Source organism: Cygnus atratus, chromosome 1 (genome assembly GCF_013377495.2).
Source record: "Cygnus atratus isolate AKBS03 ecotype Queensland, Australia chromosome 1, CAtr_DNAZoo_HiC_assembly, whole genome shotgun sequence".
NCBI lineage: Eukaryota > Metazoa > Chordata > Aves > Anseriformes > Anatidae > Cygnus > Cygnus atratus.
Window position 1 is genome coordinate 102294229 of NC_066362.1, and position 17939 is coordinate 102312167.

A 17939-nucleotide genomic window follows, 5' to 3' on the forward strand; every position below is an offset into this window, starting at 1 on the left:
TTGCTATTGTGATCTTGTGTTGTCTTATGGAAACTATATAATAAAGAATGTGTCTGCTTATCACTCCCTAGCTTCCTGTTATTCTTTGACTCGGGACAATATTTTATTTTGACAGTGGTGAAAGGTTTTGTTTGTTTGCTTGGTTGGTTGGTTGGTTTTATTTTGCTATTTTACCAGCCAATTGCCTTCTAAAGCTTCAAATATGAGTCATTGTAAGCATTTCCTTCAGGGCGGAAAGGGTAGTTTGCGTATACATGTACACAGAGGAAAAAAGCAGTTCCTAAAATGTCTTGAGCGTTTCTTTTTTTTTCAGCCACTTCAGAGACAGGACTGATGGTTCTCGCTCCCTGACACACCAAAATAACTGTTTTGCTGGGGTAGGTACAGAATTCTGCTTTCCTCTTCAGCTTGCAGTTTTTTACTGTTCACTTCTAAAAGCCTCTGTTCTCCCTCCAATTCTTGTTTCCATCTTCATAACCGCATAGTAGCCCTCTTAACACTCCTGAAAACATACTGTGGACAGCATTACTGTCTTTACAGCATTCCTTGATTCCCTACCCTCTTCATACCACCTTCTGTAGCTATATGGGGAGGCAGCCAGATTCAGCTCTTGCAGCACTTTTCTCCAGTTGTTCCTGGTAAAGTTGCTTCTGCATGTAACAACAACATCACAGGAAATTGAACAAACTTTTCAGAATTTTAAATTAATACCCTAGTTGCCTTCCAGCAACTTATTTCATAGCTTTCTTCATGGGTCACCCTCACCTAAGCCTGTGAGCAATTGTTACAAAAAAGATAAATTACAATGTCTGTTGCAACTATCTCATTTTCTTTGTGGTGAAAGTTTGAACACTTGTGCACCACTCCACATTTAGACTACATGTTATGCAAGAAAGAATTTGATTATTCAGATCTTTTAATAATATTGTAGATTTAGTCCTGCACACAACAGTCCCTGACTGGCATCTAAGTACTGGCATGGAGTTTTAAATAGAATTGGTCTTAGCTGTCTTATTCATGTCTCCTCTGTTGCTTCCGCAGGCTGTATTCAGCTCTTGCCTATGCGGTTTCCTTGCCTTCTAGTAATGCTTTTAGGGACCATACAGCAACAACACTATCTTCATTGATTTGGCAAGGGTTTAGTTAACAAGGATTTTATAACCAGTTCTGTTAATGCCTACAGGATAAATATTAGGCTTTTTCTCTCAGACCTATCTTGTCTTTTCTAGATTTCTTCACTTTTCCTTCTTAATTTACTAGTATCTAAGTCCAAGAATGATTGAATAATTAGTATTTCCATTGCCACTTTTCATAGTTTTAAAAACACACTGAATTGTATTGGGGCTCAGTTTTGTTGTCATGCAATAGGACAGCTTTTGATGCCTAATGGACTCAAGAACATTACTATTGTTCTGTATTTTGTCTTCCTATAACTAAATCTCTGTCATTCTTAAACCATTAATTTCTTGTCTTTCTGCTCATCAAGACTACCTTTTCAAGGATCTAGCAGAGAGCTCAGAACACAGATACATAGGCTAGAAAAGCAAGAAGGAAGTGCTTACTGAGACTTCCCTAAAAAATATCCTTTAGCAAGCATTGTTGCTGTCCTATCTGTTCTATTTATGATGTCAAGAAAGTAGAGCAGGGGTCTTTCATTAAAACAAACATTGCTTTCTCAACCTAAACCTATTTCACTGGTTATGCCAGGAAAAGAAACTGTTCATTTTAAAGAGAAAAGGAACTAAAACACTTTCTGGAACTTAAAAAGGAACTTAAATGTCTTTCTGAAGAAGAAAATTATGTGCAAAGCTGGAAGTCAATCAGGAAAGACACCTGGTGATTGTGTGGGCATGTGAGTAAAGTGAGAGCTCCATTTTAGAGTGGAGAGTAAAAAGAACCAGACTGAAATCAAAAAGGGTGACAGAAATAGAACATAAGTACATATACAAAATCCCTGTTTGAATAGTGCGACTTACATAGCTTAGCCACCATGAGAATGATGAAGCTGTAGAACGGTCGGATCAGTAGAAGTAAGTCTTTAGCACAAACTAGTATAGACTGATGCCTTTGTATCCAGCCAGCTCAGTACTGTTTCCTCAGAGATACTTCAGTACAGATTTTAAAAAAAAAATGGGGAGTATGAATTGCCTACTAATTTGCTTTCTGTTTTGTAACTACAGAATGCCTCCACTCCTGATTAATAGCAGTTCACATGAACAGGCTGCTGTACATTATGCACCAGAAACCATTGGCTCCCTTGCTATCTTCATCCTCGTTTTCATCATAGGTATTCCAGGCAATGGGTTGGTTATCTGGGTAGCTGGTCTGAAAATGAAAAGGTCTGTGAACATTGTCTGGTTCCTAAACCTTGCTGTGGCTGACTTCGTGTGCTGCTTATCTTTGCCATTCTACATTGTTCACTTGTTCCTCCATGAACGCTGGCCATATGGTTGGTTCCTCTGCAAAATCATTCCATCGATCATAATCTTCACCATGTTTGCTAGTGTTTTTCTGCTCATGGCAATCAGCATTGACCGGTGCCTCCTTGTGATGAAACCTGTCTGGTGTCAAAATCATCGAACGGTGAAATTTGTATCACTAGTATGCAGTGGCATATGGATCCTGGCCCTCATTTTCTGTTGTCCTGTCTTTCACTACCGTGAGATCGTCAACAGAGATGGCAAAACTGAGTGTGGGTACAATTTTGGAGATAATGAAATGCTAGATTATATGGATAACATTGATCCTATAACTAAGTTATTGGAAGAAAACTCACCTTTAGTACCGACTATCATGTATGCTAGCACCATCTTCACTCATCAGCCTGCTGACAATTATCCAGATTTCCAGGCAAAGAGTATAACCACCAACAAAGACGCAACCACAGCAGCTCACCTTTTTTATGCCTCTGTAGATATGCACTCCCTATTAACTTCCACTGCCTATCCTGACATCAGGCTATTGGAATCTGGTAGTGATCTACCTAATACTAACTTGTCTGTACCATCCGATGCTGACCTCCATTTAAATCTACTTGACCTTCCTGATGTTTTGCTTGATTTTGACAGTAACTACAGTGGTAATGCCTCACTGGGAAATTTTGATGTGGATCATTATCCTGTACCCTTCGCCTTAATGATAATAACTAGGGCTGTCTTCGGCTTCATGCTCCCCTTTGTCGTAATGACAGTTTGCTATGCTCTTATTGCTTTCAGAATGCGTGCAAGTCAGTTTCATAAGCCACAAGGCAAGATGCTGCGAACAATCACGCTTGTGGTAGCTGCATTCTTCATCTGTTGGGTTCCATACCATGTAGTTGGGATTCTGTTCCTTGTAGCTACTCCTGGGACAGGACTGAAGTTACTGATCCTCTGGGATCACATCTCTACAGCACTTGCATATGGTAACAGCTGCATAAACCCTCTGCTCTATGTTTTTGTGGGTCGGGACTTCAGGGCAAAGGCACAGCAAACAGTGCAAGGAGTCCTGGAAGGAGCCTTTACTGATGAACCAACACACTCAACCCCTTTCTCCTTTGCCAAAAGCAAGACTTCAACGGACAAGGATGTTAGCAGCACAGTCTAATGCAGGACTTCACCAATGCAGAAAGAAAGAGCTCTGTACATCAATTCTCTGCTTTTTTTTTTGCTCCAACACATCTGATCAATCAACACACCTGCACACAGGGCACTGAGATGGTTCAGATCGCATCAGCAAATGCCCTTTACGTCTTGCGATAAAGAGAGTGGAAGCTGGAAATATCAAGAGTAATAATCTTTGACAGATTACTCTGGTGAAACAGGAGACCCAGAGTACTTCAAAGTTTAAAGCAGGCTTGGTGAACGATTTGTGGTGGGATCATGTAGTTTAACTTCTGAATTGCTGGATAAGGAACTTATCAGTTATTTGCATATGTCTACTATAGATGTTCTGCATCTCCTGTCTCTGATAAAATGCAGATGAAATCAACAATGGTGTCTTTCCTTGGAATCCACCATCCCACCTTTCCTCTCATTTGACTATACTGGGGCCTGAGAGGGTTTTTTCTGAAGATAAATCTAGAGGGAAGCACTACATTTTCTTACAGCAGTACATCAGAACTTGTCCCAGTGAGCTGCATTTAACAGACTTTCATGCCCTGGTAGATGACCAAGATATCTCTTTATCCCAACAAATACATCACTGTACAGTAGTAACTGGCCCAGTTCACAATGTATAACTATGTTCATAAGCATACACTCACTCACTGTCTCCCCAACATTCACTCCACCAGTAGTCCCAAACTTTCCTTTCCGGAGGTGGCCTGAAACAACCCAAATGTCCATACTGCATTTTAGGATATCACAAGCAGAATTTGAGCAGCTGCCTTCACTGATGAACTAGATTAGATGGCTGCTGGACTATCACGCAGTTGGGAAAACTCTGGAATTGAGAAGCGATAACCTCTAGTCTGACTCCCAGGAAGGTGGACAACTAGCCTCTTTCAGCTCAGTCATGTCCTGTTCTCTAGAAGAGAGATGTGCTTATGTCTTTGTTGTAGGGGAGGATAAAAATTGCTTCCAATCAGACTTTTTAGGGGTGTTCCCCAGGCTTGAATGTTCCCTGTTCCTTATTAAGCACTCTAAGGATGTGGTTTAAGGAGTAAGGTCAATAAATGCTATGACAAACAACTAAGCCACGGTATAGTTTTCATTGCCTTTCTGGAAAACATGTGAGTTGAAAGACTCACTGATCACAGTTTTGGGAAGACAGCTACAGGGACTTTTGAGTCTTTCTCCTGCAACCTAAACTTCTTAGGTTGTCAATGTACATACAGGTGCAAGCTGTTAAGTTAGAAGTTGGGTGTGGACATGGCTATTTCCAAAGTAGCTGGTAACAAGGTAACTGGCAATTTTCCAAGCCCACCTGTCAGGCACCGCCATAAGAAATTCAATACTGGCACCAAAACAGTTAAACCATAAACATTCACTTTTTCTTTTTATTAAGAAAGCATGCACAAAAATAAACTTGTGAGACCGCACCCCTCTCTCCCTGACCATTGAACAAAACATTGTGGGCCACACCCCTGCGGAAGGGCCTGCAAGAGCTCCCCAAGACAGGCTTGCATCCCTTCGCTCCCCGCAGGCTGGTACCAGCTTGCAGCGCAGAGCTCCGTGTAGCCAACCCGATGCCTTCCCACACACTAACAATGCACATTTATTTCAGGGACAGAGGAATGAGGCTAATTTGCACACTGACCGGCACATATTTACATATGCAAATGAAGAGCGATTGAATATGCAAATGAGGCAAATATGCAAATGAGGAGCACTTGGATATGCAGAAGGAGCCATCTTTCTTGTTTTTTTCTTCTGGTGGTTTCAGATATCCACAGGGCCGGCTCTCAGTAACATCCTCTGCAAAGCACTAACTGGCACCAACAAGAGGTTGTCTCTGGTGCCACATTCCACAGAAAACCAATCACACATGCTTCCAAGTTGTGTCGTTCCCATCCTGAGGCAGCAGAGATAACAGCTGACTCCATGTTGAAGTTGGTTCTGGAATTCCTCATTTTTCTTGGAAACACTCAATGATGAACTCCCCCCACACACACACTTAAAAAAAGAAAAAAAAAAGAAAAAAAGTCCCATCCCCCCCTCCCCAATACAATGAGACTCTGTCCATTTTTCCCTGACAAAGATCCAATTGGTTCATCCCTACAGCAAATTTAAAAAGCAATGTTAGTTCCCCACCTTCCTTCAGTCAGAGTAGAGGTTATTACCTCCTCTGCCCCAGGTATGTCAAGCCGCCATGATATTTTGTGTGTCTTGTTCCCTTCATTGGTAAACAGGGAATAAAGTCTGGGGGGAGGCTTTATAAAACATGTAAAGGAAACAAAAGGTTTGACAGAACAGAGCCATACCAGAAAAAAGGGGAACAAAGGACACAGTTTAGGAGAGGAGACACCTCAACACTCACTCCTGCTCCTGCACCTTTTCTGCCTTCCTGATTTGCAAGTGCCAACAGAACCCATCAATTGGGATTTACACTCTATTCCATCATCTATCTCCCCAGCTGAACTGCAAGGGTTTGACCCACCCTCCTCATTTTATACTATACTATATTCTGGCTGTTCAGTTTAAAAATCTGCCCCACTTCGTCCTCTCTTCTAATGCATCTCTTACAAAAATCACTTGTAAGGCCTCCCACTTCCTTGACCAGAGGGTTCAAGCCCCTTGACCAGAAGTCCCCTAATTCACCTCTGTTCTGAGCAGCAGCTTCCTCTTCCCACCATTCGCCCGTTCACAAAGTGGAACCACTGACTAAGAATTTACACCTATGCAGCAAGACACCTGTCGTCATTTTCAAGCCACAGGCAAGGACAGTCTCCAAAAAAGTGCAAGGGGGAGAGGGCCAAATAACAACGGAACAAACTGAACAAATACTGATAGTGAGAAAACTTTTGAATTTGTATATGCAAGTGAGAGTCTCACTGCGTATTTTGAAGAAAGGCTTGAAAGGTTGGTTGTGGGGGGTGAAATTGAAAGCTTTGGGGAACAGACTTCGCTGCATCGTGACACCCCCTGACTGCTTCTTTTATCTGATGGGTATGCAGACTTCACCTCCCTGGAGACTGCAAAAGGCAGTGTAGAAAACAGGTCAGGATTCCCTCAAAATCGTTCTTGGTCCTCACAGATGGCACTGCATTCTGAAACCCACATCTGCTACATTCTCATTTCTCCAAACTCAGGTCTTCCCTCCCAGCTCAGCTCTGTTCTCCTTACTTCAGAGATTACCCTCTCTTTGTACTTGGGATATCTACTACTTTTCTTGCTTTTTCTGCGGGTGCGAGAAAGTTCACAGAGCTAAGATCACCCCTCCAGTGTCCCTTTAGCCCCCGACCTTTACAACATTTAAGAAACAACATAACTACAGGCTCCCAGGGTCCACTAGACTCTCTCACTCCAGTAGCCAATATAACAGATTCACTGGCCACCTCGAAGGGAAAGAGGGATTGTTAAACGCAAAATGATGGAGGCAGAGAAAGATGCACTCGAGGATTCAACCTTCCGAGGTCTTTTCGTGGCACCAAGGAACCATCTTTCTGCCCTCCATAGGGCACCACGCAACATGAAAGAGTCAATCTGATGCGTCCGAGGCCACCAGAGGAGGGGAAGGGCTGTGCTCAATTATTGATAATAACAATAATAATAATAATAATAATAAACAAAAGAAGAAAAAGAAGATAAAACAGGACGCAAGGAAGGATTATCTTCGGCAGCATCTTGCGGTGGCTTCTCTGGCGGAGATAGAGAATATATATCTATATACAGGCAAGGTAGGGAGGCTGGGGAAGGTGGTACAGCACCATTCACCCCATGTCCCCCTCGCCTCCCGCGTCCTTCACAAAGGACGGGCTCTTAAGTCTGTAACTCGCTAAGTGATCAAGTCCCAGTCGAAATCATCGGGGATTTCCTCATTGGCACCTGGAGGAGGCCCTGGAGGCCGAGGGACCAGATGGTGAGCTGAGCCAAAAAAAAAAAGAGAGAAAGGGAAAGAACAGTTAGAAGAAAAAACATTGTACTTTTTTACAGCAGGCCTTTGGCCAAAGAAATCATAGAAGCATTGTGGACTTCTTTCCAACAGTTTAACAAGCAAGAACACTACTGGCATGAATTTCTTACCGTCAGACAGCACCTACTAATGTCTGTAGGTGGTGTGCTGTGAAATTCTCCACAGCAGCTTCTATAGAGGTTCAGTCTCAGCTTCCTTAACTTTCCTCACTGCTAATTGCTGATAGAATACAAAGGACTTCAGCAACAGAAACTTCTCACGTAATCTTTCCTTCGAGCAACCAACTGAAGGTGAGACTGGACTGTAAGATGATTTATGTGAGGTGAAAAAAAAATATATTTTTTTTCCTTGAAATTCTAAACCCTGCCAGAGCACTAATGGAGGGTCCCTTGCAGTCCAATCTCTCTCTACCCTCAGTGCTTCATCAGAGAAGCACTTTGTTTTGGGAGAAATGCACGGAGGACTTGGGAACCAGTTCTTGCATTTGTGATATTATGAAGAGGCTACCAAGCCTGGTGGGGTCTGAAGACTACCATCCATTCCTACTCTTTCATGTAGGATCAAGTGAGACTGCAACAAAGAGACTCTGAAATATAAAAAAGGACTTTATGTCCCTCAGAAAGATGTTGAAGTGATCAGGAGTGCAAGTAGCGTTCTCCTCTATCCTGCCAGCTGGTGACTGGGACCCAAGAAGGAGGAGATGAATGGACCAAGTGAACAATTGGCTGCGAGGCCGGTGTTAAGCTCAAGGTCCTACAAGCTCAGAGGTACTTTTGAGAGACTGGGCACACTGACACTAGATGAGGTGCACCTGGCCAGGTGGGGCAAGAGTGTTCTGGGCAGCAAGCTGGCTGGGCTTATCAGAAGGGCTTTAAACTAGATGCAGCAGGGGAAGGGTACATACCTCTGAGTGATGGAAGTGAACCTGGGAACACTGTCTCTTTAGGAAACAGAGAAATACTGGAGAACTGTCCCCAAGCAGTTAGGAAGGGTTCCTCTGAAAATGCAATGAGACCAATAGCCCAGCTGAACTGCCTCTACACCAACGCACACAGCATGGGAAACAAGGAGGAGGAGTTGGAAACAATGGTGCAATTAGAAAAATATGACCTGATTGCTATCGTGGAATCATGGTGGGACAAATCACATAACTGGAACACTGGAATAGAGGGCTACAAACTTTCCAGAAGAGATGGGCAGGGAAGGAAGGGCGGGTGTTGCCCTCTGTGGTAGGGAATGGATTGATTGTGAAGAGAAACCTCTAAGGAACAGCCATGTGTAGTGGGTTTACGTGGCAAGGTTTTGGTAGCAGGGGGCCATAGGGGTGGCTTCTGTGAGAAGAATCCAGAAGCTGCCCCATGTTAGGTAAGGGCCCCACTGCTGACCAGAGCCGAGCCACTAAGTGATGTTGTTTTGCACCTCTGTGAGAGCATATTTAAGAAAGGGAAAGAAAACGCTGTGCCACACAGCAGCTGGGAGAGTGAGAGGAGTGAGGAACAGCCTTGCAGGCACCAAGGTCAGTGAAGAAGGAGGGGGAGAGGTGCTCCAGGCGCCAGAGCAGAAGTCCCCTGCGGCCTGTGGTGAGGACCATGGTGAAGCAGGCTGTCCCCCTGCAGCCCGTGGAGGAGACCACGGTGGAGCAGGTGGACCTGCACCGACAGAGGCTGCAGCCTGTGGAAGACGCCTGCCGGAGCAGATTCCGGGCCGGACCTGTAGCCCGTGGAGAGGAGCCCACGCAGGAGCAGGGGTCTGGGGGGCGCTGCTGCCTGTGGGGGACCCAGGTTGGAGCAGTGTGCTCCTGAGGGATGGACCCCGTGGTACAGACCCATATCTGGAGCAGTTCTTGAAGAGCTGCTGCCTGTGGGCAACCCACGCCAGATCAGTTCAGCAAGGACCGCATCCCGTGGGAGGGACCCCACAGCACAGGGGACGAGAGTGACCGAGAAGGAGCGGCGGCGAAGAAGCGCTATAGACTGACCATAACCCCCATTCCCCCTGTTCCCCTGCGCTGCTCGGGGGGAGGAGGTGGAAGAGGGTGGATGGGGGGGGAAGGTGCTTTTGGTTTCTTTCCTTTGTTTCTCGCTTCTCTAGCTTGTTAGTAATAGGCAATAAATCTTACTATCTCCCTATGCTGAGTCTGTTTTGCCCGTCACGATAATTACTGCGCGATCTCCTCGTCCTTACATCAACCCTTGAGCCCTTTTCATCGTATTTTCTCCCCGTTCCTCTTTCAGGAGGGGGAGTGAGAGAACAGTTGTGGTGAAGCTCAGCCACCCACCCAAGTAAAACCACCACACCATGGACAGGTTGAGAGCTTGTGGGTAAAAGTTAAGGACCGGAACAATAAAGGGCACCTTGTGTTGGGGCCTACTACAGGCTGCCTGATCAAGGGGAGCCTGCTGATGAGGACTTCTTGCTTCAACTACAAGAAGCATCATGCTTGCACACTCTCATCCTGATCGGGGACTTCAACCACACAGATGTCTGCTGGAAAAGCTACACAGCAGGCTGTAAGCAATCCAGGAGACTCCTAGAATGCGTTGAGGAGAACTTCCTGGTCCAGGTATTAGACAAACCTATCAGAGGAGAAGAGTTACTGGACCTGATGCTTACCAGTGCAGGTGAATTCTTTAAAGAAGTTAAGATTGGAGGCAGTCTGGGCTGCAGTGACCACACCTTGGTTGAGTTTGTAATCTCAGGGAACATGGGCCTGGCAAAGGGCAAAGTCAGGACCCTGAACTTCCAAAGAGCAAACTTTCAGCTATTTAAAGGCCTAGTGGATGAGATCCCCTGGAATACCATCCTTAGGGACAAAGGAGCTGAACAGAGCTTACAATTCTTTAAGGATGTTTTTCTTAAGAGCACAAGAACTCTCCATCCACCTGTCTAAAAAAGTGAGCAGGGAGGGCAGAAAACCAGGATGGCTGCACAAGGACCTGCTGGTTAAACAGGTGCAAGGAAGAAATGCACAGACAGTGGCATGAGGCAGGGACATGTGGCCTGGGAAGAGTACACAGATGCTGTCTGGATGTGCAGGGATGGGATTAGGAAACCCAACGCATGGATGGAACTGAGCTTGGCAAGGGATGCAAAGAATAACAAGAAGGGATTCTATAGGTACATTGGCCAGAAAAGAAAGGTCAAGGAGAGTGTTCCCCCTCTGATGACCAAGAAGGGTGAACGGGTAACAACAGACATGGAGAAGGCTGAGGTACTTAACAGCTTGGCCACAGTCTTCACTGCCAGTCAGGCTTCGCATGTCTCCTATTTCCCTGAACCTGTAGATGAGGGCTGGAGAGCAAAGTCCCTCCCACCGTAAGCAAAAAGCAGGTTCGAGACCACCTGATGAAACTAAACAAGTACAAGTCTATGGGGCCTGACGATATGCATCCCAGGGTCCTGAGGGAACTGGTTGATGGAGTTGCCATGCCACTCTCCATCATATTTGAAAACTCCGGGCAGTCAGGTGAGGTCCCTCATCACTGGAGGTGGCGTGAAGGTTGCACTCAGAGAGTAGTGGTCAGTGGCTCTATGTCCAGGTGGAGGCCAGTGACAAGTGGTGTCCCTCAGGGGTCTGTCCTGGGACCGGTACTGTTGAGTATCTTTATCGACATAGACAGCGGGGTCAAGTGCAGCCTCAGCAAGTTTGCAGATGACACCGAGCTGAGTGGTGCAGTCAGCACAACCGAAGGAAGGGATGCCATCCAAAGGGACCTGGACAAGCTTGAGAAGTGGGTCCACGTGAACTTAATGAGGTTCAACAAGTCCAAGTGCAAGGTGCTGCACCTGGGTCAGGGCAATCCCAGACATGAGGACAGACTGGGAGAAGCACTCACTGAGAGCAGCCCTGCAGAGAAGGACTTGGGGGTTCTGGTAGATGGAAAGCTCGACCTGAGCCAACAGTGCTCACTTGCAGCCCAGAAGGCCAATGGCATCCTGGGCTGCACCAACAGAGGAGTGGCCAGCAGGGCAAGGGAAGTGATTGACCCCTCTGCTCTGCCCTTGTGAGGCCCTATCTGGAGTACTGCATCCAGATTTGGGGCCCCCAGCACAAGAAAGATGTGGATCTGTTTGAACAGGTCCAGAGGAGGGCTACACAGATGATCAAGGGGCCGGAGCACCTCTCCTATGAAGAACGGCTGAGAGAGCTGGGGATGTTCTGCCTGGAGAAGAGAAGGCTCTGGGGTGATCTCACTGCAACCTTTCAGTACTTAAAGGGGACTTACAAAAAGATAAGAGACTCTGCTCAATCAGATAATGACAGGATGAGGGGCAATGGTTTTAAACTAAAAGAGGGGAGATTTAGATTAGAGGTTAGGAGGAAATTCTTCACTCAGAGGGTGGTGAGGCGCTGGAACAGGTTGCTCAGAGAGGCTGTGGATGCCTCATCCCTGGAGGTGTTCAAGACCAGGTTGGACGAGGCCCTGGGCAACCTGATCTAGCAGGTGGCATCCCTGCCCATGGAAGGGGGGTTGGAACTGGATGTTCTTTAAGGTCCCTTCCAACCCAAGCTGTTCTGTGATTCTCTTTTTTTTCCAATGTTCTGTGGTATAAATATGCCTTAACATTGCCTCTTACCTGGTCGATTATATCCTGGAGAATCCTGGGTGGAAATCTGGTACATAGGAGATGGCCCGGAGAAGAGATGGGGAGGCTGGGGCTGACCATAAGAGTTCACTGTGGAATGAAGTAAAACAAACTATTAATGTTCTGGTCAGCTGTCTTGGTCCTGACTGGGTTGCAGCTCAGCCATAAAGCAACCCATTCAAACCTATGGGATACTGAGGTGGTGTTCAGTTGCTGGGTCCTAACCACAAGCTATAGCTTGGTCAAGGATCTTGTTCTTGGCACCTGCAGGAGTTTCTCCTATTAGTAAAGATTTTTTTTTTCCATTGAAAAATGTCAGAAGATGGCTCAATATTTATTTATTTTTTTGAACTCATTTAGTTTAGCACTAGGCAACACACACCATCACAGTTGTACCACGACCATGTTATCCTCTGCACTCAGCTCAGAGAGCATCCTCTTACTTTTTGTCAAGTCATTCCTTCTCTAAAGTGAGAGCGAAAGCTTTCTGTTTTACAGCTCCTGCCATCCAGAACAGTAAACTCTAAATCTTACCATTACCAAACAAAACAAACAAACAAAAAAACCCTTCCCCTTCTCTTTTTCCAGGTTAATCTTTTAAATGTATTTCTGTCTGGACAGGTAGCCTTTCAGCAGTACGCATCACATAATAATGGTGTATCTAGGCCGTAAACATAGGACATCCTAATTCTTTAAAGTCAGAGGAGACTGAGTTGGTATGGACGGCTTCTGACAGCCCAGCCCTGAACTGCTTGGTGCTGCACTGACTAGCAAGGTGGCAAGTAATTTAGGATATTCAGAGAACTGCACCTTCATTAGCATGGCATTTCAGTTTCCATCCCAGTTACCTTGGTTCATGGATTGCTCCTGTTTGCCACTGTTCAGGGCACAAGAATCAGAGATTCGAGGGGGCTGCTGTGGGCCGACCAGATGAGGGAGCTGACCAGTCTGGGTAAGGAAGTGATTAAGGGAGTCGCAGAGGTTGGCAATATGGTGTTGATCCAGCGTCCAGTTCTTCCGCTCAGCCTGGCGCAGACTCTCCATCAGCTCTGCAGAGTACAAGAACGGTGTCAAAGACAGCACTAACACTGCAGTCTTCCCTGTAAAGAGTTTTTGTTTTCTACCTCTAAATCTCACCTTCCCCCCACAAACCCAACTTCATCGCTTTTAATCGGTAACTAGACTACTAGAGAGCTCCCTTTTTAAGGTGTTGTCTCACTGACTCAGGTAAGGGAGGGAGGGAGGAGCAGAAGGGAAAAAATCTTGATTAGGTTTCTGACATCTATAAATTAATACCTCCTGCCCAAAATTTCTACAGCATTCAAGTGCTTTAGGGTCTTTAATAGAACCCATGAAATAGGACACCTCATTTTACAAATGGAAGAGTTGAGTCACTGAGAAACCAACAAACTTGACAAAGCTAAACTGAAAAAAAATCCAAAACACTGTGCACAGCACTCCCAAATTTTATAGATTACAGTCCCTAGTCACTAAGTGACTAGACCTCATCACTAGGCCAACACTGACCTGAGAATTGGGAGTGCTCAATGCTAGACCAGTTCAGCCGGTTTACCATCTTGAAGCTTTCCTTCAGGGAATCAATGTTGGAGCACCAATCAGGGGGAAACGCTGGAATGAAATAGGTAAAAAAATTGTTACAGTACAGAATACACTTTCCCTCCATCCCTTAATACAAAATGACTGTCCACTCTTCACCAAGGATCCTAATGCTATAGTAGCTAGAAAACCTTTTTCTCTTGGAAGACCAGGTGTGGTGCCTCCCTTTTCATTTAGTCCCTGACTTTATTCTGCATCCCTAAACAGAATCCCAAACCCAGTGTGACTGTATCCCTCTTTCCTTCAGTAAGAAAGCAATTTCCCTTTCATATTTCAATCACAATCATTTTCACCCTTTTTCTACTCACATTGCAGGTACCACTTAGGGAAAGCTCACTTGTGGAATTTCTGTCTGAGGGCTCCCCATTGCTCTGTCTTCCCCAGCTGTTCCTTCCATCAACCCTGACTTACCAAAGCCAGCATTGTTGATTGAAGCCTGTGACTGCTGCTGCTGCTGGTGCTGATGTGGCTGCTGCTGTGGGTGGGAGTGTGGGTGATGTTGTTGATGCTGGTGGTAGCCTCCATGTTGCATTGGAGGAGGGTGCATGGACATCACTGGTGGAGGGACATAACTTTCACCACCCTGCTGCTTTCCCCCTTGGGACGGGCAACCATCTGGGGTTGGAGTGTGGAGTGGGGGAGCAGCACCCACTGCTGAGGGACCCTGCTGCTGCTGCTGCTGCTGGTACATGTAGTAGTTGTGGTTGGAGGGTTGCATGTCACCAAGGAGAGAAGAGAAACCTGTGCGGTGAAAGAGGAGGGAGCTTTAAGAGCTGTTTGAATCAGACCTCTGATTAAATTATCCATCTCTAATTTCACACTGCTCATCCTGCTATTTATGAAGCTTTTGGAATGCCCTCTGGAGGCTGCCAACAATTAGCACCTTTATAGTTATGTTCTCACTGTGCTCCAGGTCCTGTTCAAAACAAAAGGCTCTACAAGAAAGCCCCAGCAGAAGTTAACCTTTTAGTACAGTGTTAGACACTTAAATGCCTCCTTGGATTTTTCCTATATATACCAGGTAACGCGGGTTTTCTGGAAATTTCATGCCCATGTTGTTTTCCTAGAAATGACCACAAGCAAACTTAAGCAACAAAACATTTACAAAATAAAGAAGCTGATAAATCTGATTTGCTGGTTCCAAAAGCTCCTTTCAGCTCCTATCCTACAAGCAGCATGGTCTGGAACCGTCACAGTTTTTCCTCACACAGATCATTAAAAGTCACACATTCTATTGCTTTTACACACAGAGCACATGTCAGGGCTCCTTTGTTATGGATTCTATGAAACTGATTCTACTACTTTAATTCCTCCCAATTCATTGGGTGTGTCACTTCTATCCTCTTCCATTTCAGACATCATCTGCGTGCAAAAGCATCAGGTGTTATCCATTATTCCCCACATCAGGAGCTCCTGCTGTCTCCTATGTCTGCTTTCCCAGTTCATTGTCACCTTACATTGTTGAACTTCTGAGAACAGTCACAGTGAAAGGCATTACATGCCCACTACTCTGAGCTATCCATTCCTTACTTTCAGTGACCTTACCTGACCATCTGCAAGCAAGCCTCAGTTTTTCACTAGACCCAGAATCAACCCGTAGACCATCCTACTAATTGTAATGGAACAAAAGGGTCAATATTAACATCTTAACTCAAAAGTTGCCAACACAATTTCCTCAAAAACTGCAACTTTTCCTAGACTACCTTACAGCTGAAGAATTGAAAAACAGACCACTGCTGAACTTTTACAAAGGCACACAAGGGAGTCAAGGTTCTTCTCCACATTTTTGTAGCTTTCTCATTGTACAACATCTCATACAACAGAATCCTACTAGTAATCTCAAGTGCAAGCGTGATGAAAGTAGTAAATGTAATAGCTTGTTATTTCATTGAAACTACAAGTTTCAAGAGGCTCCTCGTCTAGAGTTGCAAACTCTGCCTGCACTGTATGATAGCTGACAGCACAGGTGAAATGCTCATCTAATCATATATTCCTTCCTACACCAGACTAATATTCAGAAGAATGTTTAAAGATCGGGACAGCAACTGGGGACTCTCCTGAAGTGTTTTCTGCAGAAACACAGATCTCATCTCATCCCTACAGCGATTCTGCCCTCTGGTGGCTGGTTCCTCAGTCACAGAAATGTGAGCTATGAATGGAGTTACAGGCTTTCTTCCCCACAAAGCTCAATTCTCCAAGGTCTCATACAAATTCTGCTTTTCAAAGATCTTCACAGTGACGACCTTCCATTCTCTTTTGGGGGAAATTCCACTGCCTAAATGCAACAACCCTGTCCCTCTTACAGTTTCTAGCTTGTCAGATTGTGAATATTTCTCAGACACACTGTTCTTCAGGACTTGATTTCTCTACACTTCTACCATTTTAGTATTTGCTTTTGTATCAACAAGAGGTATTTTTAAATCATAATCCTTTTTATTCTGAGTGAACTAGTGGGGAAGCAATAGAGAAAGGGCAGGCAGGCTTCTTATCTGCTTCTGGCAGAACTAATTACAGAATGCCAAAGAAGGAAAGTCTGTTTGCACAGGCTTCTAGAAGAAGAAAGACCTGAAAGCGTAAGGATAGATCAGTGAACAAGACTGTGTAGGCATATACCTGCCCACCCCATGTGACACATATTGTTACTCACCGTGCTGAGAGGAAGATGATTTCTCCAGCATGGATTTGTAGAGGTTTCGGAAGGACCAGCTAAGATCCTGGAAATTGATCTCAGAGTAGGAGAACTTGAAGTCATGGTTGGCACTGTACAGCGGGGGTGGCACATCGGCCCCTTCACGGCCCTGCCCCCCGGCTACAGTAGAGGCAACATCCACAGGTCCTGCAGCCTGCTAAAAGGACCACACGTGACAGATATAAGGCCTTGGCTTTATACTAGATTTTGTAACTTTTGACAGGGATCCAAACACTACCTACAGGTAGAACATGCACTGCTATCTCCTATCACTTAGCTCATCTCCCAACAGACCATCCCAAATGCCATTTTCCTTGACAGAAGTTAACCAACCACCCCCCCATAGCACACCGGCTCCAGCCATCCAGCCCTTTCTTAAATGTCACTTCCTCCTTATTTTCTGTCTGATTAACTTCTTCCCTTCCTTTTATTTTTCCCTCCCCCCCCTCCTCACTTCTTAAGGCTTCTGTCCTTTTCTCCACTGCTCACCTGACTGTAGTTGGCAATGGGGGCAGTGCTCTGGAGTGACAGTTGAGGGGTGGCCTCAGATGGCAAAGAGGCTTCTGTGCTGACTGGAACAGCACCTCGGGGGCTCTTGCTTGCCTCTTGCTCTGGGGAGTCTTGTGGTATCTGTGGATGGGGAAGAAGGAGAAAAGAAGCCCAAATCAAAAACAGATGGAGAAGTGAAACTGCAGATGGGAAGCCAGCTCCCCCACTGTAGTTCATGGCTTAGAAAACAGGAGGACTAGGCCTTAGTCACCGAAGAGACAGGATAAAGTACTTTAAGCATTATTAACTTAGCTACCAAATAGCAGCAGCAACAGCCAATCAGCAAGATATACACGTTAATTCATCCAGTTCTAGCCTTTGTTTCCCCAGTGTGCACACTTTGCCCCCAAAATGACAGCATCATCTGGTGCTGGAAGGGCTCCTTGGATCAACAAGGGAATTCCCCCTCCTGCTCCATGCTGTCAGGAAAGAGTAACACTCACGTCATCATCGGGAGGATGCCGCCTCTTGCGAGATATATCTGGACACGTATCTATTGTCCAATAAGAGCCCTGGAAAGAAGACCCAGTGGTGAATTACTGTATTACTGAATCAGAGTGCTTCCTGCAGCAGGGATTTACTGCCTCAAAAAATGCCACATCTACTAAACATTAGGACCACCAGGACCACCCTGAATATCAGACAACCAAGACCTGGGTGCTGGAAACAAAGGATGCTCTCTTGCATCATGTTGTATTGAACAATGAGGTATGATGCTACTGGTGGAAGGCAGAATGCTTTACATTTCCATCACTTTGAGACAGGACATCAAGAAGAGCAAGAGATGTTTTGATCCAAGACAGACCAACTCTTTTGGGCCTATACGCCCCCCTTCAGTACCTTCCTCACAGTATGTTATTTTTTATTGACTAATGAGGACCAACTCAGTGTTCAGACTGGGCAAAAAGAACTAGAAGGATCCCTTTTTCCATGCTTGTGAGAT

At 45.4% G+C, this 17939-nt stretch overlaps 2 protein-coding genes across 4 annotated transcripts in view; one reads left to right on the forward strand and one right to left on the reverse strand.

Moving 5' to 3' along the window:
* Positions 1–227: 227 nt before the first annotated feature.
* Positions 228–3654, forward strand: C3AR1 (complement C3a receptor 1). 2 transcript variants are annotated; one of them, XR_007708156.1, is made up of 3 exons: positions 228–377; positions 2181–2287; positions 3216–3654. XR_007708156.1 is itself a non-coding variant. In XM_035545708.2 (2 exons), the coding sequence occupies exon 2, from the start codon at positions 2182–2184 to the stop codon at positions 3583–3585; it is 1404 nt and encodes a 467-aa protein (XP_035401601.1). In that variant the 5' UTR covers positions 231–377; position 2181; the 3' UTR covers positions 3586–3654. The 2 variants fall into 2 exon arrangements, 1 of the variants encoding a protein (XP_035401601.1); XM_035545708.2 differs by having other exon boundaries at positions 231–377; positions 2181–3654.
* A 1306-nt stretch (positions 3655–4960) lies between these two features.
* FOXJ2 (forkhead box J2) overlaps positions 4961–17939 on the reverse strand; it is a 31949-nt gene continuing 18970 nt past the window's right edge. Inside the window, exons 4-11 of one of the 2 annotated variants that reach the window (XM_035545707.2) lie at positions 17440–17508; positions 16937–17077; positions 16406–16601; positions 14170–14499; positions 13669–13770; positions 12990–13190; positions 12133–12231; positions 4961–7505 (exon numbers count right to left, since the gene is read on the reverse strand). In XM_035545707.2, coding sequence (XP_035401600.1) covers positions 7417–7505; positions 12133–12231; positions 12990–13190; positions 13669–13770; positions 14170–14499; positions 16406–16601; positions 16937–17077; positions 17440–17508 — 1227 coding nt within the window. In that variant the 3' untranslated portion in view covers positions 4961–7416. Of the gene's footprint in view, positions 7506–12132; positions 12232–12989; positions 13191–13668; positions 13771–14169; positions 14500–16405; positions 16605–16936; positions 17078–17439; positions 17509–17939 lie in introns of both variants that reach the window. The other variant, XM_035545706.2, reaches the window with a different exon arrangement.